Here is a 27,423-nt window from a genome sequence, read left to right on the forward strand (position 1 = left end):
AGTCCGCCTTGTTCAAAGCCCATCTGGGCAGGCGTCCGTGCGCCTGACACTGGGGCAGTGACAGGAAGATGGGGAAGTCATCACTACCACACTGGTCATTGTGAGCTCTCCAGTGGATAGATGGGAGAAGTCCTGGGCTGCAAATTGATAAATCAATGGTCGAGTAACTACCATGAGCCACACTGAAATACGGCCCCAGTATTTAAGAGGCAGAGGTTGAATTGTGACAGTTAAGTTTCGATATCTCTGCCTTGGCCAGTAAGCATGGTACCACCCCACAAGGGGTTATGGGCATCAAAATCTCCCAGAAGTAGGAAAGGTTTAAGGGGTTGATCAATCAGTGCATCTAATACATTCAGGGGTGCTGCACCATCTGGAGGAAGATATAAATTGCAGACAGTTATTTCCTGTGTCATCCTTATTCTGACAGCCACAGCTTCAAGAAGGTTTGAAGGGGCACGTGTTCACTACAGACCGAGTTTAGGACATAAACGCAAACTCCACCTGGCACTCGATTACAGTCACTATGGTTACTGTAATATCCCTTATAGCCGCGGGGGGCAGGGGTCCGCGTTGCTGGGAACCAGGCTTCCTGGAAGACAATGCAGATAGCAGGTATAAAGCTTAACAGTTGCCGTAGCTCAGCCAGGCGGTGGAAAAAACCACCGCAGTTCCACTAGAGAATGACATCGAGAGACTGGGAAGGCATAGAACATTCAATGAGGCAGTTTACGCCTCAGAGTCACCTGCTGCATCCGATTTATTGCCTGAGCACTCTATATCCATTGTGTCTGAGGGTCTGGCGAGATCTAGGTCCTCAGCGGACGCCAAAATCTCCACCCCATCCTCAGCCACAGAGCTTGCAGGTAGAGGTGGTGTGGGTGCCACCACAGTTTCCTTGGTCTTAAGGGTTTTATTTTTGGATTTCTCTCGATTCTCCTTGGGTTTACCTGGCTGGGTGGACTTCACTGGCTCAGTCTCCGGGACTGAGCATGAGCGTGAAGCCCTACAAACAGCTGCTTTTGGGCTCTTCAGCCACTGGCAGGTGTCGTCTTTCCCACTAAAAGAAACCTGCTAAGGGAGTGACCCAAGGGACCCCTTCCTAGCGAGAGAAGCCGAAGAAGACTTATGCTTCTCCGGCTTAGAAGTGGGGACAGACGTCCCCGATGGTTGGGGGGGTGTTGCTCCCGAAGTAGGTGGTGCAGGAGCAACAGGGAGGGAAATGCCCCCCACCATCTAGGGGGCAGGTGCAGTCTTCCAGCTCTGAGAGGTGACGTGGGTTGGCGGAGCTGATGGTGCCAGAACTGTTGTAGCGGCGGCGTAAGACTATGTCATACGCACAGAATGCAGGCGTTCAAATTTTCACTTAGCCTCAGTGTAGGTCAGTCTGTCCAGGGTCTTGTACTCCATGATTTTCCTTTCTTTCTGGAGAATCCCACAGTCAGGTGAGCAAGGCGAATGGTGTTCTCCACAGCTGACACAGATGGGAGGCAGGGCACATGGAGTATTGTGACTATTATGAAAGGGTTCAGAAAGTGCTGCATATCCAATGCTATGGATGGTTCACAAATTATGGGACTATGGGAGGAAGAAGTGGCAGTAGGCTTAAAAATGAAGATGAATTGAAGACAATTAAAAATACTGATATGGCAAAAATAGTACGCAAAAAAGGAATTGAAAATAAAAATTGAGATAAATTATTTCTCTCTGTTTATTTTCTTTCTCCTTTTATCATCAAAATGTAGACAATCAGCGAATGAGCTAAGTTTAGAATATTATACATTAATTTTTAGGCACATACTTTGAATCAATAAAACAGTTTCTACTTATGATTAGTCAGATTATGTTAAAAATACACTTTTCCCACTGGGTCTGTTTAAAAAGGGTTGGGGTGGCTTCATCTTATATTCAGGTAAACACAGTTCTGTCAACGTCAGTAGCAAAACATATCACAGCAAAATCTATGGTACAAATAAACTAAAACATTGAGACATATTTGTAAAACTAAGAATATTTTCCACAAATGAGGGTACATTCTCCTTATCATAAGCAGTATATTGTCAGTTGTTCACACATGATAGGGCCTTGAGATTACCTTGATAGGGCCTTGAGATTACCTTGATAGGGCCTTGAGATTACCTTGATAGGGCCTTGAGATTACAACTGAACAATAATGAATAGGAGTGCCTACTTACCAACTGTCGAAACACGGACAGCGGGAGCACAAATGGAAAAAAAAAAAAACTTTCAGAACTTCTTACAGTGGCTGCTTGATCAGAAGAAAAAGGAAGATAGCAAATAGGAGAAGGTTAAGGAAAGTGATAAGAAAAAGATGCTCCGAACCCTGCATAAGGAGATTCAATCACCTGATGCAGGGTTCAGACAGCTAAAAGATGCCTAAATTATTTTGATATCAACATTATGCATAATGATGAATATGGAAATAGTCTTTTCAATAAATATTATGAGTTCAATATTCCTGAAAAAGGGAAAAATGCAACCTAACTTACTATTGGGCAAACCTAATAGACTTTTACTGCAAAGAAAATTTCTGTGTAAGTGACAGAGAGTATGTACTGGCAACACATAGAGCAAACACTGTGAGACAATAGTAGTTATCTCACTGTGTGTTCTACCAAGTGTCCAATCTGTATTCTCCCTGCTGGGACCATAGGCAGAGAGGACTTGCTGAACAACAAGTGGTTGTTCTCATTACCGATTTTTACACATTTTTCTTCCTGCCAGGAATTTTTCCTGTATTTAGTTTCCTCCCTCTTTTTGGGTCATTTATAATGTACTTCCCTCATCCCTAACTTGCCTACTATGCTCTCTGCCACTTCAAAATTGTTAGGTTTTTAAATCTTCTGTCATACCACCAGGGCTAATTTCCCAATCATCTAGTACAATTTGTCTCCTGTGACCAGGTGTCTTGGTTGACATTTTATGCACTTAAGCCTCAAATCCTTTCCTATCTGCTGCTCCTGGCACTGAAAACTAACCAGATTTATACATTCAGTGCATTTATATCTGGTGACTAGGTTTTCTCTAGCAACATTATAAATAAGAATATTCTCTGAAAGGAATGCTAATCCAGTGCTCACTAAATTAAATGTTCTGAAAGAATTTTCACCAAAATGAGATTTATACAATATACTCATTGTCAGAAAAAAGGCTAAGTACCTGTAAGCAACAATTTTATGTAGATGCTATTCCATACATTTAGGCAACTTCAGTACATATGTGAAATGATTATGTCACCCTGTAACCACGTTATCAGGTCTCTCAGGTTATGTAATGCGCACACAATCTGTCAAGATGGTTAAAGTGGATTAAGAATGACCACCCAGTGTGCTTTACACCACTGGAGGGAGACAGGCACCAGTTGGGCCATTGAACTGCCATCCAATGAGCATTAAATCCACAAAACAGACAGCTTCTTTTGGAGTGGAGTAATTCACAGAAATAATGGAATGCCAAACAGTAGTACCACATCATTTTCGTTGACGAATATCAGTTTTGTACCCCTGGGATTATCGCTATCAGTGCAGGTGTACGGCACCTTCAAGGTAAGAGGACCCATTGTGAGTTTACAAGCCCTGCTGCTCACGACATGGCCCAAGTGAAACAGCACACAGCAAGGTGGATCTTCAGAAGCGTGGCCAGAATTTAGCACCGAGATAGGTGGCCACATGTAATGGATGGAACTTCACAAACAAGTTCTGGTTCCTGCAGCAGTTCCAAGTACAGTTGGAACTGTCACTTTGCAGCTGTAGAATATTACTTGCAAATATTACAAGGAAAAACACTACACCTCCATAATAAGTGCCAATATCAAATTGTGTATAGACAATGATAATAAAAACACTTATGACACTCTTGTATATATGTAAATAGTTACTTGTATTTTGTTCAATGGCACCATCTTACTTTTTTATTAATGTTTACTCTAATATGCACATAAGGGTGTTTTTTTCAGGTCAAAAAGTGACCAGTATGGAAAGGTGCTCATATCAATATGTCTAATAGAAAGAAGAACCAATTATTTCCAACTGTGGTCATTTATTATAACGAATTATCATTACAAGCTACGACCATGACTAGCGCAATCTGGTTTCCGAGGTGTTAATCATACATCGCTGCTGCATCTCGTGGTCTTTATTACCTTCAGTCAGTCACAAGCAGTCAGCCTGTTTGCAAGGGCAGTTGTTGATGAGAACAAGTAGTTTTTAGGAGGAGATGAACTTCATGTATGCTTTCACAACTGGAGAATCTTACTCTGGCTTGAGTATTCGTTTACTTCATGATGAACTTAAGCGGACAAGGAAGCAGCATCACTGATTAACTTGTACAGTAACACATAGGCGGGACTTGGGACTTTGGTTTGCTTGCAACATACCTGATTTAACTGAGCATCCAGGCAAATATTATTCACTATTTCACAGAATCTCAACTGCATTTGGCTACAATTTCAATCCTTAAATTTAATGTGAACCCTACATACATTTAATAATTTTGTGTAAGGCTACCATACGTCTTCTGGAGTTAGTAGTGAAAATACAGTATTCAGTCTTCCCCATTGTGCAGAATAAATTATTTAGTATTTTGTTTCCATTGAATTTCTTATTTTATTCAACTTATTTTACTGTTCACTGATCACTGCAATAGATTTCTATATCTACATATTTACTCTGTAAGCCACCATACGATGTATGGCGGGAAGTACCATGTACCACCACTAATCCAAAGACAAATTGAGTGAAGGAAAAATTACTGTCTATATGCCTCAATATAAGTTCTAACTTCTTTTATCTATTCTTTGTGTTGCTTATGCAAAATGTACATTGGTGGCAGTAGAATCTTTCTGCAGTCAGCTACAAATACCTTTCTCTAAATTTCCTCATTAGTCTTTCGCAAAAAGAACTTAATCTTCACTCCAGTGATTTCCACTCGAGTTCAAAAAGGCTCTGTATAACACTTGTGAAGATCGAACCTACTGATAACAGATCTAGCAGCAAGCCTCTCAATTTCTTCAATGTTTCCTTTAAGCCAATGTGTTGGGTATCCCAAACACTCTAGAACAACACTCAATTATTGGTCACACAAGCATTCCACATGCAATCTCCTTTTTAAATGGATTACATTTTCCTAAAGTTCTCCCAATAAGGCAAATCATTCGCCTTCCCTACTTCCATCCTTACGTGCTCATTGCATTTCCTATCATGTTGCGATTTTACATCTAGATATTCAATTGATGACTGCATCAAGCAGCACACCACTAATAATGAATTTGAACAGTAAATGACTGTTTTTCCTACCCATGTGCATTAGCTTTCATTTTTCTGCATTTAAAGCAAGCTGTCATTCATCACACGTAACAGAAATTCTAAGTCATCCTATACCTTTCTACAGCCACTCAAGAACAATACTTTCCTGTATACAACAGCTTTGTCAGCTAACAGTTGCGAACTGCTGTTCACCCTACCCATCAGATCATTTTTATGTAGGGATAACAAGAGCTGTCCTATCACACTTCTCTGGGGCACTCCTCATGATACCCTTGTCTCTTATTAACAATAGTGTAGGGCAGCCTATTACTTAGTCTTCGAGCCACTCACATATCTGGGAAACTATTTCATATGCTTGGACCTCCGTTAACAGTCTGCAGTGGGGCACTATGTCAGTGATGCACTGTGTCAAATGCTTTCCAGAAATCTAGGAATGTGGGATCTGCCCGTTGCCCTTCATCCATCGTTCATAGGAATATGTCAAGCTGAGCTTAGTGTGAGCAATGCTTTCCAAAGCTGTGCTGATTTGTGGACAGAAGCTTTCCTGTCTCATGAAAATGTATTATATTTAAAATTAGAATAAGTTCAAGAATACCAATGATAAGAAAATGTGTCTTTAATTTTCATGTCCATTCTTTTACTTTTCCCATATGTTCGAGTCACCTGCACTTTTTTTTCCAGTTGCTTGTGACTTCACGCTGGGTGAGGTATTTGCAATAAATGCAAGCTAAATAAGGGGCCAATGTCATAAAGTATTCTAGATAAAACCAAACTGGGATTCCGTCTGGCCCTGGTGAAAATTTGTTTTCAACTCTTTCACTTGCTTCTCAGTGCCAAGAATGCCTATTTTTGTTTCCTTCATACTGGAGACTGTAGTATAGTCAAACAATGACAGGTCTGTATTACCATCCAGTATGAATTCTTATTTAAAACTTCAGTTTTTATTTTGTTGTCTTCTATTGCCACAGAAGGGGTCGACAAGTGACTGGATAAAAGCCTTAAACTCACTTAATGATTTTAAGTAGGACCAGAATTTTATCAAGTTCTCGGCAAAACCCTACTCTAAAATATGATGGTGGTAGTAGTTGTATGCTTTGCGCTTCCATATTCTTATACACACATGAATTTCTAGTAACTTCTGCCTGTAGACATTTCCACATTTTTGACCTGAAAGTACAACAATCTCTGCTTCCTCAGGATTTTCCAAATAAATTCATTTCTTTTATCGGAGCTTGCCCAACAAAAAATTTATAACACACACCTGGGACCATTATTAGGGCAGAAGCCCAGCAGTGGATGACCCTCTCTGAAGAATGCAGAGCCACATTTTGTCACCAGGGTCCTCTGCTGGTACAGCCTCCAATATATCCTAGCACCAACTGAGAACAAAGGCGCAAACTGACCTGATTGTTTTCTCAACTGGAGGGGTCGGCCTGCAAAATTCTACCAATGTTCTCATGAGACAGCCAGGAGGTACAGCAACGGGTCACCTCCAGCAGTGGCTCAGGAACACTTAGCAGCACAGCAGTGTCTTACAGGTATCCCTTGTCCTCATGTGCTATGTCTCCTCTCATGAGAGAGTACCCTGCGACCATGCCCCCCTCGCACACACACACAGAACAAAATTTGTCCACACACCTCAAGTGCCTTCATAAACTGCCTGCATGTTGCAGATGTGCTTCATTAACCAACAAAACCCACCTATCTGCCCCCAACAGAATGTGTGGGACCAGCAAGATCATCAAATGCATCCCAGTGCCAAAATCGAGGACCACAGGAGCAGTTAAAGCAGTTATGGGCCACCAAAGGCTACGATCAAACAGTGCATCAATACAAAATGACATAGACATAAAAGCAATGATACGTAAAAATTTCAGTATATGTTGAGGCAACTTACACTTACTAGAATGACTCAACTGTAAATTTAGTAAACTTGGGCTATTTCGGTCTTGAAATGAGAAAAATTAGAGCCACAAGATGTTTATCAACCATCCATTCCAACCCCCTGGGTCTTTTCAACAAATTCACAATACCCATGAAGTCATCCATATATGTACATTAAAATTGAATGACATGGTTTTTATCAGCTAATTACTTACTACAGCATTACTGTACAATATTTGGAACATCAACTAAAGGTTCACAACATGAAATTTCTACTGTCTAAAGTCAGAGCTAGCTCCTTCAGATGTAAATGCAATTTCTCCACTATGTAGCATATTTTGCATCAGATTTCAAATGGCATGATATGTTACCTGGCTGATAAGATTCAGCACGAGCTTGCCTTCAATACGGAGAATACAGCCGAGCAGCTGTGGAACCCATGGGAGCCACATCAGTGGAGGAATACCAATGGAATATTTATCCATTGCTTCCGCCAATCCGAGGCGCTCATCATCAAACGTCAACAGCCACAAAACCTATAGAGAGATCATAATATTTTATATATAAAGGCACTAAAACCCTGAACACAAACAGTCATTCATGTTAACAAGCAACAACAGATGCAAAAGTGAATTAGATCTTTTTGAATCTCACAAAAACTCATAAGAATACAAAGAAAATGTAAGTTAATCTAACCACAAATGCAAAAATAGGAATTACAACTACATTCTTTTAGAAAGATACTACTGGAGAAACTTAAGCACAGCAAAAGCTAATAATAAACAGTTTTCCAAATACAGAGGGGCTGATATTTACATAAAGCAGTAAAAATTTTAAACTTCTGTTCTTCTTCGGAATGGGAAGATTAAACATGTAAAAAACCACACGTATCTGACACCGTAGCATTACCAATCTATGTCATGGTCCACAACAGGCCTATTTGCAGAACTACTCGTGCACCTGAGCCCTGGTGCCATTACATTATACCCTCATATCGCTTCCCCTATCCATTCCACATTGTCCTGCTGAGTCCAGTGTGGCACTTTCCTTGAGTCTGACCTCCATCTCTCCGACAGCTCGATAAAGACCTCCATACTTTTCAATCCTCTCAACCACCAACATTACTTTTTCAATAGCCGATGTTCCTTCCAGACTAAAAGGTCTCACCCATATAGGTTACATCTGCAGTGAGGAGAAACACTTCACTATCACTATATGTGCTGATGTCTCACAAAGTCCTTCACAGACAGGTGCTACCGTTCAAACATACTCCAAAAACAAGTCTACCACGTCATATCAACACATGCCATTAATTCTACAACCACCTATGACAACCAGTTGCAAAGAAGCAACTACACCCCCTTCCCCCCTCCTTCCTCTGTTGGTACCAAAATGCAATCCACGACTGAAACAAATTAACCTATATTATTTATTACAGCTTCAACTACCTTCAATCTTGCCCTGAAATGAGGAATAACTTCCACATTTCTCCCAGTGGTATCCCACAACTCAATTTACAAATATGTTGGCCCATCATGAGGCCACACTTACGGTCTTATCCAATGGAAGACCATGCTGTTGAGTGCAACATGTCCCACCTCAGGAGCTGCTTCACAACCTGTGACATCCAGATCTAGCCCTCCTGTATCCGACACCCTGAGTTACTGCATTGGAATTGTCCTTTCCTTCAATCACAATTCTCCTGGCCTCCATCTCCACTGGCCTCTATGCAATACCATCTACACTCCTGTCTCCCGTGCCTCTAATTTCCCTCCATTAATCTACATCTACACTGTTCCCTCTTCACCTATCTTATCTCTTCCCACAACTTACTCCTCCACATAGTCGTGCACTTCACATGACTCTCCTGCTTCTGTCAGGGTGAGCTCATAAGTGCCACAGTCGTACCTTGTCTCCTTACTACAGGAGGGTCCCTCTCACCCTGGGGTCTCAGTGACACCCCCCCTCCTCCTTTTCTTTTTAACTTTTCCCAGTCTATCATTCTCCCTCACATCTGCGAAAGGAACAACTGCTTCCAAAATTTAGAGCTGTGTATTTAGTTTCATACATCTCTATCGGCAGTACAATCATTTCTGCTCAAGATAAGCACTGGCCAGTAATTCTCTCTCATAATTTTATTTCTGATTGTCTTGCTAGTTCAGGCTCAAGAAGTAAACCGTCATGTTTCAATTTTTTAACATCAATTACTAAATGACATTATTTTCAAATGCACTCAAATTATTCACCATTGTAGGCCTTCCTAGACTAAGCTCTCTTCAGTGCGATTTGCAGCAACTTCACACAGTGATGTGCAAAACTGAAGTAACTTTTGCATGACGTCACTGCCAAATAACATAACTTGATGAAAGTTGTATGATTCAACACAAAGAACTGCTACAATATAGTACAAAAAGTAACACAAAAATATGCAACAAAACAAACAGAAATTACAATTTTATTCAAAGATAATAATTACACTGAAGACACCGCGATTCATGATGAGCCCCAGAAGGTGGGACATGGTTTTAATAGGGTGTGTGAGCACCATGGACAGCAATGTGTGCTGTACAGTGTGCTCCCATGCTGGCCATGAAGTTAGTGTGAAGTTCTTGTGGCAGAGTGTTCCATTCCTCCACCAGCACATTTGACAGTAGCTGGACGGCATTGGAGTATGCGGACGTGCTGCAACACGTCGTAGGTGGTCGATGTGATTTAAGTTGGGGTTTGTGCAAGCCTGTCTATTCACTGAATATCTTCTTATTCCAAGAGCTCCTCCAACTGTGCAGTCCATTGCAGTTGCACTCTGTCATCCATAAGAATGACATCAGGACTGTTTGTACCCCTGAAAACAGATGTTGACTGGTGAGTGTATGGTGTTCGAAGATTAGGAGCTGCCAACACCGTAAAACCTGGTCCACCAAAATGATGATGTTCGACAGTGTTTCTAGGTGCATTATGAACCCTCATATAGTAAAAGGTGGAACACGTAATGCATCCAGGAACACTGACAAACATGATCATTTTGGAAATCTAGGCATTATGATGTGGAGAGACATAATGTAGCAAAGTAGTATTGACCTTCAAATCTCTGAACACGCTACACTCAATGGTCAACATAATCGTGTGACTCCACTCCTTCCCAATGTGTCTTTTCATGGGTGTATTCAGCTGTGACTCCATTTTTATAAATGACTATGTGTGACCGCATTGAGTTTTGCAGGAATCCCATTGAGCATGTGTGGGATGTGTTGAGAATACATATTAAGCAGGTCCACGTGCACCAACAACCATCCAGCAGTTGTCAACAGTGCTGGAGGAGTATAGGACACCTTACCACAAAAATGCCTTGCCAATGTTGGGGCCAGTATGAGAGCACTTTGTGCAGTATGCACTGCTTTCCGTCCTATTAAGAACCATGCCCTACCATTTTTAATGTCTAGGGAACGAACATAATTCGCAGTGACTTCCCCATAATTACTGCCTTTTATTAAATTTTGTCATTTCTGTTTGTCTCATTGCATGTTTCTTTCAGCTACTTTCTGCACTATACTAAAGCATTTATTTCTGCGTATAGTTCAAGTTTCATTGAGTTATGTAATGTGGCAGTGACACATCAACAAAAGTTACTTTTGTCCTTAAGTTTCACACGCCAGTGCGTTATAACCATATATTTAACGAAAACACTTTTTACACAAAATCTGTCAACAATTATGTAACTAAATGAGACACTTGTAGACTTTTTCGACGAAATTCATGAATTACACATTTCTGAATTTGTAGCCGATGTTAGGATAGCACACAGTTCGGTCGAAGCTGAGTGGCATGTGACAAAATCTACATTTCATACTGGGGAAGTTGTTGAAAAGTAACGGAAGCAAAACTGCGACATTAACTCAGGTGCAGACCCACAAACTCTGCCCCACTGCCGGTGAGCGTACCTTGGCGATGTACTTGCGTGACTTGTGCTCGTTCTGGTGCCGGCAGGCGTGCAGGAAGCAGGTTATGGTGGCATGCCCAATCTGCAGATTGGTGGGCTCCTGCGTGAACACCTGCTCCAGGTAGTCCCCCCAGTTGGCCCACGCCTTCAACAGTGTGTCATGAAGCTGCACAGCTGCCGAGAATGCTCTGTTGGCCTCGTCCGAACGTCCTGTGGGACAGAGGAGGTAACAGTCAGAGCTATGTTTGCGACTGATAAGACAAATACACTGACACTAACTCAAATTAAAACTACAGCACACTGAAACTGTATATATGTCTCAAGGGTTTCATTCCTTAGATTGGATTTGTGAACATGCTGTTTTGAACACACAACCACACATAGATCATACAGATTTTTATATGACTCGTTTCAAATGTTTTACAGGATTACCTTCAGGTCCTTGCGCAATGTAATAGCTTAAGCCTTATTAGGGATCGTGCATCAGTAACTCAATGCAATTGGCACTACACAGTACTCAACTATGCTAAGACTAATGTGTCGTAAAGTGCTCCAAAGGGTGCACATGTGTGCTTGTATGCACACCTATCCACCTGCCCACACACACACTTCATATTGCTCTTCTCATCAGCATTTACTGATTCTCTTGGTATATTCACATTTTCCTTCCACCTGTCCTCTATTTGTTATTAATTTCCATGTGAAGTCCCAAAAATCTCACAAACATCTTGGTATAGTTGGTTAACTACCCTCTAAATCTAGGTCATAACAGATCTCCTGAACCTGTAACAAAAATGCCCCTTGTTCTACAACCATTCTCAGAAACACCTGCAAAGGAATATCCGTACTGTTTACGGCCAAAATATCCGTGTACTGGAACAACATAATAACCAAATCCCCCCCACACACAGAGGCTACTACCTTGAAAATGAGGAACACCTTTCGCACATCTCCCAAAATGGTATTCCACTGCTCATCAAATATGTTGGTCCACCCTTATGCCACACTACTCTATAACCCTTTTCCTCTGCTGAGGACTGAGGTGCAGGGTCTACCCTGTGTACCCACCAGCACATCCTACTCCAGTCCTGCAACATGCAAATATCACCGTTACGAGTGGCAGGTCCACCGCTGAAAGCAGTCGTGTCATATTTCAGCTCCGCTTTAGCGTCTGCACTGCTTTTTATGAGGGAATGACCACCCACAATCTGTGCACTCTAGTTGATGTCCACTGCCAAACTGTGGCCCAGAACAGAGTTTATCATTCCGTGGCACAACTTGCTGCTGAGCCAATTCACAATCTGTGTCAACTTGATCCCCACAGCCCCTTCCCTCCCAAGTAGCTTATCTGGAGAAGGTGGATGGGGATTCTCCACACAACAAATCCTTTCAACCCTTACTTCTCTCAGTCCCAATCTCCATCAGTCACAGTCTCGCACCCAACTCCACGATTATCCTATCCCCTTACTTCCTACTTCACTCTATCGAGTTACAGTCACACTATCCTCTCCGCAGTCTTCTTATTCCTCTATCTTCCCCCAAAAGAAGGATGTTTGGATGGAGATCTGAAAGAATAAGTAAATGTCGCTCCTCCCACAAGCGAGCTCATATTTCTCATTCTCATCCTTTATTTCTATCATTAGGTTCATACACTAATTATCGATAATGCTGGCCCCTCCCTCCTCTTCAAGCAACCGTTGAAAAATTAATTTTTCTTTTATGCTAAGACAATCAAAACTGATTTTTTACATTCAGATGTACTCTATACAGTAGATATTAGAGGATAATTAAGCTGACAAAGAACTTACCTAGCTGCGATAGCAGCATGCCTTTTAATGAGTAAAGTTCTGCAGTCATTTCTCTTGTGAAATATTTCAAATTTGTGGACTCTACGAGATCAAGAGCCTGAAATACAAACAGATAAAAAGAGGGCAAAGCATTGTACATCACATTTAAAAACTTGTAAAAATGATATACACTTATCTATTAAGAGTCTGTACAAGGGACATATGCAATTCTACAAGTAGCAACTATAACCTACTCTAAGTAAATGTGAATATTCCCTTTTGGCACGTGAAATGAGTAAAGTAACCAGTAACAGTAGACATATAGAAAATAACACTTTCTTAAGTAAAATAGTCTACTTAATATCGTAAGAGAAGACCTTATCAATCTGTCTCATAGTTACGGCAATTTATTAAATCTAAAACAATTTCTCACATTTCTGAAGAGATATGATTTGACATTCCTATCTCTCACTCCTCTCTGACATCTAGAATATATACAATTCATGCTAAAAGCATATGTCACTTGAACAGTAAACAAAAAAGTTTTTTTTTTTAAACTATCTTTTACATCCGTTCAAGTCTGCTACCAACGTCTAATTTCTAATTTATATTTTACATTTATTTATTTTTTTATTTTTTTTTTTTTTTGGGGGGGTTGGAGGGGGATTAAACAATTAACACCAAATTTCTGATAATTATAATTATATAATTAATGATATGATTATAATAGAGGGAAACATTCCACGTAGGAAAAATATATCTGAAAACAAAGCTGATGTGGCTTACCAAATGAAAGTGCTGGCAGGTCGACAGACACACAAACAAACACACACACACACACACACACACACACACACACACACACACACACACAAAATTCTAACTTTCGCAACCAACGGTTGCTTCATCAGGAAAGAGGGAAGGAGAGGGAAAGATGAAAGGATGTGGGTTTTAAGGGAGAGGGTAAGGAGTCATTCCAATCCCGGGAGCGGAAAGACTTACCTTGTGGGAAAAAAGGACAGGTATACACTCGCGCACACACGCACACACACATATCCATCCGCACATACACAGACACGAGCAGACATTTGACAAATGTCTTTCAACAACATCTTTGCCTCTTTTGCTTCCGCCTCGACTGACATCTCTGCCCAAACTATTTGCCTTTACAAATGTCTGCTTGTGTCTGTGTATGTGCGGATGGATATATATGTGTGTGTGTGTGTGTGTGTGTGTGTGTGTGTGTGTGTGTGTGTGTGTGTGTGTGCGCGTGCGCGCGAGTGTATACCTGTCCTTTTTTTCCCCCAAGGTAAGTCTTCCCGCTCCCGGGATTGGAATGACTCCTTACCCTCTCCCTTAAAACCCACATCCTTTCATCTTTCCCTCTCCTTCCCTCTTTCCTGACGAAGCAACTGTTGGTTGCGAAAGTTAGAATTTTGTGTGTATGTTTGTGTGTCTGTCGACCTGCCAGCACTTTCAATAGATATAATTATATAATTATAATTTTTTAAAGAATTTGACAGCTATCACATGGTCTTGTGACAGTGCTCCAATACAGCAGAGGGAATACTCACTCCAATCATTCCATTTGGAGGTCCAGAAAAATAGCAGACCAAAAGCAAGCAACATATTTGCTTACAGATGATGTCTTTGGCACAATTATTTAACAAATGCAGCAATTAAATTTGATAAATTAGTTATTACCTCTTTTAGTTCAGGTCTTCCTGCAATTGTTGATAACTGCACGTAACACTTAATTTGCTGGCGTAATTTCTGGAAGCAATCCACTATTAACAAACTTGGGACGGTATAAATAAGTCCCATTGCAACACTTGTCAAATTTTGTTTCCTGGCAATTTTGCCAAAGTGTAGGATTGCCTGGAATAAAAGGACACATGGTTAATAATGAAATAGGTATGATTAGAAAAACTAAGGACCTTCATTTATACGTCAAACTTTACAAACATTTCTCAAAACAAAATGATGACTTTTTAAAGCATCCAGTGAGCAACAAAACAGCAATTTGAACAGCACAATTAGCAGATCTTTTAAGTTATATAATTGTATTGTGATTATTTTCTTACGACAAATTAGTAAGATCATATATATATATATATATATATAGTGTTTCAAGCAATTCTATTATCTAGAAACAAGACAATTTTCAATCAAAAATAGTGATAACAGAAAATTTCTTACATAATAAAGAAAGCACTATGACTTAAAAATCAAAAAAATAATAATAAAATAAAAAAATGGTATACAGTTTTAAGAAATGTGAAGGCAGGGGGAAAAAAGAAAACAATAAAAATGAAAAGGAAATGGTCATTGACTGTGCATTTGTACATTTTATGGGGAACCATTTTCAATAAATAATACAGAATTAAACTCAGCACAAAGAAGATGGGCAGCCACAGTGAATACAGCTTGGTATCTTTATCTCCCTCCATCTTCTAAGGTTGAGAAACCATGTGGATGAGCCGCATCTTATTTTAAATTGTACTTCTTGTGATATATCTGGATATCGACTTCACAAGGAGCACACACAAACAGCCGTGCTGCAGGGGATATAACCGCTTAAAACATAACAGAAGGGAAATGCAGGGCATGCTAAGTCTGCTGTTAGCTGATATGATTCCTTGAAGGGCTGCTTGCTCACTCATCCACTCACTCACTACGTCTGTGCTACAATGGTTCTAGATGCCATTACTTTTTGTACTCTGTATGATCATGCTCTTGTGAAAACTATAATTTCTGGATTTCCACATACACTGTAGTACTTTCACTGCACTCTATTCAGTACCTCTTTGCATTTACTGCAACACCAGATTCCTCGAACAAGTGAATATGTTTTCATTACTTCTCAATAAAGATCAGCTTCCACACAAACAAAATTTACAATTAGGCACTTCCTCTACAAACTACAAATACAAATTGGAACACTACTAGCTGAAACAATGCAATAAACCCCTATGAAGCTAAGGAAACAGCAGGATGATTATCATGGATAATTAAAAGCTTGTGTCCAGCAGCAACTAGTGCTGCAATGAAATCATCAGTACCAAATGGTGCTGCAGGGGCAGCAGTGACAGTGGTCCCAGTAGTTCCAAAATTACTGACTCCTATCTTACATTCCCTCTCCCCTCCCCTTGGGGCAACAATTAATGAAACAAACAAAAATTTGTAAACATGCGCCTGTCATCTCCAGCAGCAGCATTCCTGCTGACTAGTTCACTAAGTAGAAAGGCTTTTTCATTTCTAGCGCAGGTACTGAGTTCTGTCCATTTCCTCGTCTGAACAGTCAGATCAAGCACAATTCAGTTTTCTACACACACTGCTACTCACAAGAGCGCATTTGCCAGAGTAATTTCTGACCAAAGCTGAAGACTCAGTCTTATCTGTCATTCTCCAAGTGTTTTTAGACCCATACTAAATAAACAAATCTGTTCCAGCACACATGGTGTCATCTGACAACACATTAGGGGCTTGCTGCAAAATCAGAAAGACATTTAACATAGATTTAAGTGAAGTCAAAGCTCTTCTGTCACACAAAAACTGAAAGAAGCCTGAATGAGCAGAAGGAGAGATTTTGATGACTTCTGAAGAAAAATTTTGTTGACTGATCTGACTTTAAATAAGGTACAGTCTTGCATGAAGTCAGTAAACAGGTACAAATAATCATTAAGTTGCTCGGTGATGGTACTGGCACTGAAATAGATGATGGCAGCAGAGAGAATGCAGAAATACTAAATTTGGTCTTCTAAAATTGTTTCATATTGGGGAACTGTACTGGCAATGAGTGCAGAATAAAAAGCCTACTGAAATTGCTCAAAAGAGAAAATGCCTGATGACACACAGGTACACACATTACTTGAAATAACTTTCTTTGCACACTTCCGGTACCAGTTCATCATAGGTTATTGGAGCAACATCTTTCCACTCTTATAGTACCAGTTAATTGTACGTTATTGAACCAACAAAATGTACCAAGTGAATGGAAAATTGCACAAGCATTGCTGCTGTACAGAAGTATCGGTTGACAAATGTGCACAACTGTAGGACTCAAGTCCAGGGTGGAATAACAAAAATATGGAAAGGATACAATACTACTCACCATGTAGGGGAGACGCTGAGTCGCAAACAGGTGCTATGAAAAGCAGTCTTTACATTGTGGCCTGTCTATGACTCAACATTCTCTCTATATGGTGCGTAGCAATCTGTCCTTTTCATACTGTAATTATAGGCCTCCACTGCTGAAGTCAGTCTGCTGTATAATTCCGAGTGGCCTTATGAAACTCAATTAGCATTCTTCACCCAAGAAAACAAGAAGGCAATATACAACACTGCTCAGGTAACCATGTTCCCTGACTTAGCAAGGCATTCAAAACAGTTACACACAGTTGCTTACTTTTCAAAATACAGTTTACACAATATCACGCTAGCTTTACGATTGCATTCACAACTTTATAGCAGATTGAACTCAACAATATGTTCTGAATACTGCAACATTAACTGATGTAAAAGTGACTTCAGCAACACAACAAGAAAGTGTTACAGAGCCATTATTGTTGACAGAAAGCTCTGTGTAGCTGCTTACATTTGATACAGCTGTAGAAAGGGCGATCAAAAAGTTTATGTTTGAGGGCACTGTTGCAGCATATATGCAGTTAGTGCGTGTCTGATGCGGGTACAAAGCACTGATATGTAGGTAAGGGATTAGTGTGGCAATAGTGTCTTTCCAACATGTACGCAGTAAATGTGGAAACATGAACCATGGCGAAGTTAATACCAAATGTGGCAAACAGGATCAAATGATCAAAATGCTGTTATTCTTTTCTTGACTGCCAAAAGGACAAACACTGCCAGACATCCATCGTATGGGGCAGCATGTCTTGTCAAAAACCACAATAGTCGAATTATGCACCAAGTATAGTGCTGGTCGCAATTCAACACAAGATGCCAGTCAATCTGGTGAGCCAGCCCCATTCATTAGGGGCAACGACAAGCAGGTGGTTGACGATGTGGTTAGAGCAGACTGTTGCATAACCATTCATGTGCTAGCAAAGAATTTCAGCATTGGCTTTGGGAGCTGTCAACACAATGTCTAGCAGCAGTTAGGCTACCCTACAGTCTGCGGGCACTGAATACCCCTGGTGCTGAAACCAAACAAAAATCAAAACAGATGACCATTTGCCTGAAGAATTTCAGTCTTAAAGGCAACACATTCCTTTAGTGCAATGTTGCAGGCAGTGAAAGCTGGTGCCACCATTGGGAACTGCTGTCTAAAGCATCCAGTTGTGTCATAAATCATCCCCTCATTCCAAGAGTCAGCCACCTGTCGGAAAGGTGATGCTTACCTTGTTCCTCGATTACTGGTGTCCACTGCTTATTGAATTCAAGGAACATGGTGCCTACATCACTGGGGAACACAACTGCACAGTGCTGGAGAAAGTGTGGCATGCAATTAAGGCAAAACATCTGGGAAGGGGGTCCTGCTGCCACATTATGATGCACAACCCCACATCACAAATGTCGTAACTCAGAAGTTACATCGACTCAAGTGGGAGACACTTTAGTAGCTGCCCTATAGTCATACCACTCCACACACGATTATCACTCTTCTGCTCCCAGCAGGAGGTTACAGTCTTCTTCATGCAGCATGACACCAAATGGGTATCTTCAACCTGGTGCACTGGTAGGAAGATTTCCTCAATGCTCAAGATGATTTTGCCTCATTGGCATACCAATTCTGGACTGTACAGCCTTTGAACGGAAATCTTTAGATTGCCCCTGATGTACAGTGCAGTAGCAATGTCACACAGTGCATCAAAATGCAGGAAGAACAGCACAGGATCGACACCTGTTGCTGTGACTAGTAGTTGACCCTGAACATACAGAATTGCAACATATAGTTGCCTGTTCGATTACACTATTGGCGTCAAATCACATGAAACAGTAATTACAATAAATACCAAGGAATAACCATCTAGAGTTAAATGAGGTGGAAAGACCACAAAATGGAGAAAGTAGATGCCACATCAAGAATCACTGCAAAATCGTAATGAAATACAACTGAAGTGTGTTGTGTACATATTTCCGCGTAGTCAGCGTGTACACAACTTTCCCAATAGAGCGCGCCCCGCTAAGCACAACAGCGCAGGCGCAGCGCTCATCTGTCTCCGCACTACGAGATGGCACTGTCATAGAGACTGTAACGCCGGAAATGCATATCCTCCTATTTCCATCTATTGCACTGCAAATTTTTTTCCTTATTTTGTTACCTGAAGATATAACATTTCTGTGTCTTTGTATATTGTAATTGTTTTACTATTTGTATATATATGCATTTATGTCGATTCATAATTGGTTTGTTTTGTGAATATTATTTGTATTTATACGCTGGGTCTGGCCTATGGAGAACTATGCTATCGAACGAATACATCGATAGGTCGTGTGGAAAACCAAAGTGTTTAGGATCTTTGGTAGTGTTAACTCTGTCGCGTGGAGCGCGGGCAGAGGGGGAGTCTGGCTGGGGTGGTGCAGTGGAGCAGGTGTGTTGTGTGCGTGTAATTGCGCTCGACTTGCGATGATAGTTTCTGACATGGTGTCGCGGACGGGAAGCATTAGCTGGCGCACATCAAGAGCCCGTTTCGTCTGGTGACCGTGTCGAGAAGAAGGCGCGCCAACATCCAGCTTCTGCAACAGTGACGGCCGACAATGAGTGACTGTCGCCACCACCTCGATCGACGGCTTCAAACCTTCAATCAACCAACAAGGAAGACTGGAAGCACGTAAAGTTTTAGAACTGTATGGCAGACCTCAGCTTTTCAAACTTTTAAAATTGTTTCATAACTAAATTACAGCAACTTAGCATGAACCTTTGTTGCTCATTGTCCCAATTGCATTGCCAAGCAGGGTCCCTTCCTTTTCCGAAATGAGCCCGAGTGTCGTTGAAATTCAAACGCCAGCATCATTCGATTTCACTGCTTTAATTTCAAAGTTCAGTTAAGGTATTCATAGCTGACTACAATATTTAGATTGCACAAGCACAAATTAAGAGTGCGAGTTTTGTTACCGTATTTTAGTTACCTGCGACTGCAGCTCGGCTTGGTACGTACTAAATTTTACTATTGTTAATTATTCAGAATCATTTAATTCAAGTTCAAAGTTAAATCTCTTATTTCTAAATTGCGTAGATTCAAGTAGCTTTTGAAATGATTGTTGAGGTAGTCCAAGACTAACCGTATTTTACTGAATTTCGATGTGCTTCAGAAAGAAAGCTCACTATTAACTCCAGTCACTAAATTAACTTTCGATTTTCCGGTTTTATTAATTCTTTTGCTAAATTAAGTCAGAGTGTAGCGAAATTTATTACTTCTGACAAACTTTCAATTTTCACACTACACGTGTCAACCTTCAGTTGCCACGCTTCTAGTGCTAATTATATGTGTAATAACCTTTCTTTTTTCAGTTACTATAGTAATTGTCCTTAGGACTGGCGACCATAATTTCCCCCACATCTCAAATATCTAATTACCGCTAGTAAATTGTTAATGTAACGGCCGCACGTTTACTTTCTTTATTAACTTTAACCCTTTTCAAAATTAATTTCCACCAGTTTCATTTGCATTTTTCCTTTCATTTAGATGTAACACTTTCCTCCCTCTTTACCGACAAATTAACTTCGGTGACGATTGCTTTTCCCAAATTTCCATTTAGTACACGCGGTTTAATTTTTCACTGTCATTAAGGTCGATAAGTGAGGCGGAGGTTACACGTGGCGGCCTGGTGACAGGACAATCTTCGGATTTGAGGTTGTTCTGGACACGAATTTTGCATTGTGCAAATCTCGTAACAACGTACTGGTTACGAAATGGTCGATACGTCAGCGAGAATATTAGTGTGAGGAATCCTAATTGGATTTGAGATTTGGCATTTATATTGAAAATTATTAAAATGAGTGAAGGCAACAATTACCAAAATTTGGTAGGCTTGGATACGGAACACTCGGTCGAACAGTGGGAAACGCGCACCGCGGTACCCACTGTTCAGGGGCAGGCGGCTAGCATGAAAGACGCAACCGCCGAAACGCAACAAAGAGCAGAAATGGAATTCCAAACATTAGAAAATGTTTCGGAATCTGAAGTGAAAATCAAATCGGAGTCCCTTGATGACGAATACGGGGGGACAATTAAAGAGGAAGCCGCTACGGAAGTAAAACTGGTAGTTTCCGGGAATTTAACTGATTTATTGAATGTTTTGATTAACGAAATCAAGAGCCAATCGGCAGAAATTAAAGCTCTGTCTGCCAAGCAAGAAGCTCAGGCTGCCAAGCAAGAAGCTCAGTCTGAAAAAATTGAACGAATGCTAGACAATCAGAACAAAGCTATTAATGTTGTTAACAACAATGTTGAAGTGGTTAACACAAAAGTTGATAAAATCAAAGAAGATATTGTTGTAATTAATACCGAAATCGGTAATCTTAAACAGGAAATGATAAGCGTTCAGGCGGAAATTGCGAGCAAAAATACTCGTTTTAATTCCGAAATTAGCAGAATCGAGAAAAGTGTAGGAGAAGCAGTTGCTCCGATCATCGAGAATAAGGTGACGGAACAAATTCAATTAGTGAAAAAAGAGGATCAACAGAAGGTGGAAACTTTAAAGGCTCTAGTATCCGAAGTAGATACTAAAGTGAGGAAGCAGGTTAATACCTGCAAAGAGAAAAAGAGGGAAGTGGAAACGCTTGCGACAACCACTTACCAAGTAATTACGGGAGTGTCAGAATTAGAAAAGAAACTTGACGAAAAACAGAGCTATGTGCCAATCTGTGCACATAGTTCGGAATTGTTGACGAAAGAGGAGCGGTTCGACCCCTTGAAGAAAGGCGGTATACACGTGACGGATTTCATTAAAAATTGTGAGAGAGTTTTACTCAGATCATGGACTAATGAGAGAAAAATTAATGCGGTTATTGACGTGTTGGCTGGTGATGCCAAGCGTTGGGGCTTAAACCTCATTACGAACCTGACTTTTGACGAGTTTAAAAATTTGTTTCTGGCTGAATACTGGTCAGAGCAAAAACAACAAAGTGTCTGGCGCGAATTTGTCGTATCGAGGCCTTTCAATGCGAATTCACGCGGCTCAATGAAGGAGTTTTGTGAGGGCTGGATCCGCAAGTTGGAATATTTGCGTGATCGCCGCACGGAATCCGAAATAGTCTGGGAACTCTACAAGAAGCTTCCAGATGATACAAAACGCTACGTAGGAAGCAATTACAGGACAATCAATGATTTCTTGGAAAGAGTTGAGGACGAGGACAATCGGCGCAATAATCGCGATACTGGAAGAGGCCGTGGTAACAACAACGGGTACCACAGCAACCACAACAATGATAACTATGGGAATAATGCATACCACAATCTTGGCAGCAGTAACAATAATGGTTCGGGCCGTAATGACAATCGATACAATGCAAATAATAACAGGAATGACGGAAACCAGTATCACACTAGCGTGATACGGGCTTCGCAGAATAGTAATAACGCCAGAGGGTGTGATCAGCCGCCTCAGCAGCATCCGGGGAGAGGATCTGCTGGGACGAGACAGGGAAACCCTTAGCCGCGCCAGTGAGGGGCCGACCGGGCGTGGAGAAATTTTGGCGGCCCAATAACAGTAGAAACCGAGGTGTCGTCGTTATGAGAATTCCGTATGGAATAATCAACGGCGGGAGAGTGTGCCAGTGTTAGGAGAAAGGAGTGCACCCACAAGTAGTAGATCAGCTGTAGACACGGCAGTAGAAAATACATTCACTGTCAGTGAGAACAATTTAAGTAGTGTTCCGGAAAACGATTATAAAGTGGCAGCTGTAACACCCACAGCGGAACTGGAGATTAAGAATGATTCGCAATTGTCGAGAGAAAGTCAGATGTCGGATAACACATCCGTCATCGAGCGAGGGGATGCAGAGAGGGATGAGGTCTGGTTAAGGCAATTCAGTCGCTTATACGACGAACTAAGAGATTATAGGGGCCTGTACGGGAGAAGTGTTTATGGGGAGCGCGGGCAGGATTTGCCGCGTCTCGTCCCGCAGGAAGATAGTGTTTGTGAAATGATAGAAAGTTCTGGCCCTAACCGGCAGACTTTACTAGATATAGTTTATGTTAATGGGGAGCACGAGCAAGATGCGTTGTGTTTCGTCCCGCAGGAGTTGAATGTTGAAATAGTAACGGAAAGTTCTGGCCCTAACCGGCAGACTTTACCGAAAGTTGTAGTGGTGGAAGTAGCCGACCCATCCGACGCGAACATCCAGTTTAAACATTGCGAGAGTATTAAGGAGAAAGATTACGAAAATTTTAGTGATAGCCGGACACGATTGGTAGAAAAGCACGTAGATTACAGCATGTATGAGGTTAGAGCTGACGTTATGCGGTCAGACGGTAGCAGTGTGGGTTGCGCAGATCCAGAGGAAGTAATTTCAGATGCTACTGGGCACATTCCTCCAGGTAGATTGGCAGATGAGATCAATCTGGCCAAAGAGGAATCAACAAAGGTGACAATTAGTGAATTGATAGCAAAGCAACACTCACTAGTTGACGAGTTACAGGAAAAGGTTTCGGTATTGGAGGCGAAGCTACAGACTAAGCCTCAGGACAAACGTGTTGAAATTAAAACTGTATGTGAACAGAGGCTGAAAAAGCCGCCAGATAAGCCGGATTTACGATCAAAGCCGGATGGTTTTTTCTGGAATGACCTGGATATAGACGAGGATTTACTGTGGGAAAATAAAGAAACAGTCGAGGACAAGTGTAGACAGATAGTAGTGTCTGTTAATATGCACGACCTACAACTAAACGTGTTGATTGACACCGGTGCAGAATTGAGTGCTGTATCTGGGAAAATATTTGAGTTACTGAAAGACAGACCTGGCATCGTAGTTATGCCAGTAACAGGAGTGAAAATTGTCGGTGCTACTGGGAAGGTCAGTAAACTGGCCAGAAAACAGATTTTTGTCAACTTCGAGATATGTGGGGCACGATTTGAACAAGAGTTTGTCGTTGTGCCAGACTTAACTACGGAAGTAATTATCGGGTTAGATTGGCTATTAAAGTACCGTGCAGTGATTAATTGCGAAAACAAAACTTTGACATGTACGTCACAAGATAAATCAATAGTAGTTAGTTTTGACGAGGCAGGAGACGGTGTGCATAGGCAATACCAGCCTATACACATTGTTAACTGGCCGGATGACATTGGCGTAGGAATGAATTTGAACTGCCGTAACGTGAGGAATCTCGGCATTGACAAAAGTGTAGAAAGTGAATTGGAAGAGATAATCAAATTCCACGGATTGACATTAGTATTGGTGTGAAAAAAGATCGTTTGCGAGAAGTAATGAAGCTAAGAGCCGATGCACGCTTACGTCGTCATGACGCTAAAGCGCGTTTTGCTAAGTTTGCAATTGGAGATTTAGTACTTGTAAAAGCTCATGAGAAATCGAGCGAGATAGACAGTGAAATCTCTAAATTTAAGTTTGTTAAAGAAGTTGTAATTAACAAGTGATTAATTTTACTAAATGATTTAAGAGAGAGTGATTATTTATCAATTGAAAAATCCAAGCTGCTAGTTTAAGTTTTCAGCTGAGTCACAGTAGATTAAGCAATGTAAATATGATTTTGTAACTAGCTGCAAGATTTCATGAATATGTGTTTTACTAGTCATTGCCGATGTACTTAGACGCTGTTTTAAGTTTCAGGCTAGTACATGCGTGTGATGATGGACAGTGTTGAGTTATCCACTGTGATAATGTTAATGGACTCCTTGAGATTACTCGGGAGTGAGTTTTTCCCAAAGAATTCAGTGAAACGGACGTTCTGGAAATGCCGTTACAAGGGCGAATGAGATCAAGCGTGCCGCACAGGCGGGCGCAACAATACTGGCGAGGCGGAGCCGCTGTCGGCTCTTGTGCCGCTGTAGGCTCTCCGTGCCGCTGTCGGCATTCTTTGTACTTGCAAGTACGGAAGGTGGAGTTGTTTTTCTTCCCGGACAGCTGAAAGAATTCTGCTGTCAATATTTATGGTTTCTTCGATCTGCTGAATATTATTTTAATTGGACTCTCATGACGAGAATATTAATTATGAAAAGGTTACATAAAAATGTGTATAATATGTAATTAATAATTAATTTGCGTATTTTGATCTACCTGTTTTTATGACCATGTACTCTGGTTAATTTTGTAATTGTAGTACGTTTCTTGATACTGTCAGGAATTTTGACGATTTTAGAATAGCTAAACCATTTTCTATGCTTTCTATGAATTTTAATATGTTGTCAACCTGTTTTATTTTGTGCAAGATGACAGAGTGGAATAAGATTAGGACTGTCTCCACTCAATTTTTATGGTCTAAAAATTGATTTATGCTTAATTAGACGAATGCTAAATTTTGATGATGTTTTGAGCATATGCATTTCCGCTGTTTCTTTTTTTGGACATTTTCTGAGTCTGTTTAGGTTACACGAACATCCTCAGACAATGTGGGGCACGTGTAACGCCGGAAATGCGTATCCTCCTATTTCCATCTATTGTACTGTAAATTTTTTCCTTATTTTGTTACCTGAATATATGACATTTCTGTGCCTTTATATGTTGTAATTGTTTTACTATTTGTGTGTGTGTGTATATATGTGTGTATATATGCATTTATGTCGATGTATAATTGATTTGTTGTGTAAAGATTATTTGTATTTATATGCTGGGTCTGGCCTAGGGAAAACTATACTATCGAACGAATACATCGATAGGTCGTGTGGAGAACGAAAGTGTTTAGGATCTTTGGTAGTGTTAACTCTGCCGCGTGGAGCGCGGGCAGAGCAGAGTGGGGGTCTGGCTGGAGTAGTGCGGTTGAGCAAGTGTGTGTGTGACGCCCGCCGCGAGTTGCCGCGCTTTCGGGGTTTGGCAGCATGTAATTGCGCTCGACTTGCGATGATAGTTTCTGACATGGTGTCGTGGACGGGAAGCATTAGCTGGCGCACATCAAGAGCCCGTTTCGTCTGGTGACCGTGTCGAGAAGAAGGCGCGCCAACATCCAGCTTCTGCAACAGGGACGGCCGACAATGAGTGACTGTCGCCACCACCTCGATCGACGGCTTCAAACCTTCAATCAACCAACAAGGAAGACTGGAAGCACGTAAAGTTTTAGAACTGTATGGCAGACCTCAGCTTTTCAAACTTTTAAAATTGTTTCATAACTAAATTACAGCAACTTAGCAAGAACCTTTGTTGCTCATTGTCCCAATTGCATTGCCAAGCAGGGTCCCTTCCTTTTCCGAAATGAACCCGAGTGTCATTGAAATTCAAACGCCAGCATAATTCCATTTCACTGCTTTAATTTCTCACTTTAAGTATTCATAGCTGCCTACAATATTTAGATTACACAAGCACAAATTAAGAGTGCGAGTTTTGTTACCATGTTTTCAGAAATTACTGCAACCAGTCGCCTTTTATGTAGATGTATTTTATTTAACCATGACCGGTTTCGAGCTGCCTAGCAACTCATCATCAGATGGTGTATACTTCACCTTCAACAACAAAATATATATTCAACATGATGGTCTAGCAATGGGCAGTAGTCTAGCTGGCCTTCTTGCTGACATCTACATTAATGATCTTGAAATTAAATTCTTTAAAGCAAACCCAATAGAAACAGACAAGATCATTTATTATAAACGATATGTTGATGACACCCTGTTGTTATATGATGGGACAGCCACTGAAATTGAGGCCTTAGCTGGTAAACTTAATAATGTTCACCCCAAAATACAGTTCACAGTAGAACACCAAACCCAAAAAGGTATCTATTTTCTTGACCTAAACATAACACATCACAACAACAAACATAAATTTCAGATATATAGGAAACCCACCACTTCAGATGTTATAATAAACAATACATCATGCCACCCAAATCAGCATAAACTAGCTTTTTTCAAATCAGCACTTAACCGTATCAACAAGATTCAAGCTGATCCTACTGCAAAAATTAATGAAATCAATATATTAAAAACAATAGCATCAAACAATGCTTATGACCCAAGCATAATTGAAAAATTAGATAAAAACATTATATCTAACAAAGCAAAACTAGCAAGCCAGACCTCAGTAGCAGAAGAAACCAAATTCGTTTGTATGCCGTTTCTCGGCAATATCTCATACAAACTCGCTAAGCTATTCAAACCACATAATGTCAAAATAAGTTTTCACACTAACAACAAAATACAGAACAAAATAGTCCACAACACCAAAAGAGCCAGCACACCCTACCAAAAATCTGGTATATATAAATTAAGATGTGACAGCTGCTCCTGCTACTACATAGGGCAAACAGGTAGAAATTTTGAGATCCGATACAAAGAGCACACTGATGCACTTCGCCTAAACAACTTAAATAGATCCACTTTTGCTACCCATCTAGCAGATAATAAACATTCCATAACAGACATTAAAACTAACCTTCAAATCCTACACACTGTAGAC

General features: G+C 40.8%; 1 protein-coding gene across 1 annotated transcript in view; it reads right to left on the bottom strand.

The window, feature by feature from the left end:
• Positions 1–27,423, bottom strand: part of LOC126240282 (transformation/transcription domain-associated protein) — a 491,514-nt gene that overhangs the window by 124,435 nt on the left and 339,656 nt on the right. Inside the window, exons 52-55 of the mRNA XM_049947913.1 lie at positions 14,598–14,771; positions 12,915–13,011; positions 11,108–11,316; positions 7,541–7,705 (exon numbers count right to left, since the gene is read on the bottom strand). Of these exons, the coding sequence (XP_049803870.1) occupies positions 7,541–7,705; positions 11,108–11,316; positions 12,915–13,011; positions 14,598–14,771 (645 nt within the window). The remainder of the gene's footprint in view (positions 1–7,540; positions 7,706–11,107; positions 11,317–12,914; positions 13,012–14,597; positions 14,772–27,423) is intronic.

Source organism: Schistocerca nitens, chromosome 1 (assembly GCF_023898315.1).
Source record: "Schistocerca nitens isolate TAMUIC-IGC-003100 chromosome 1, iqSchNite1.1, whole genome shotgun sequence".
NCBI classification, from domain to species: Eukaryota; Metazoa; Arthropoda; class Insecta; order Orthoptera; family Acrididae; genus Schistocerca; species Schistocerca nitens.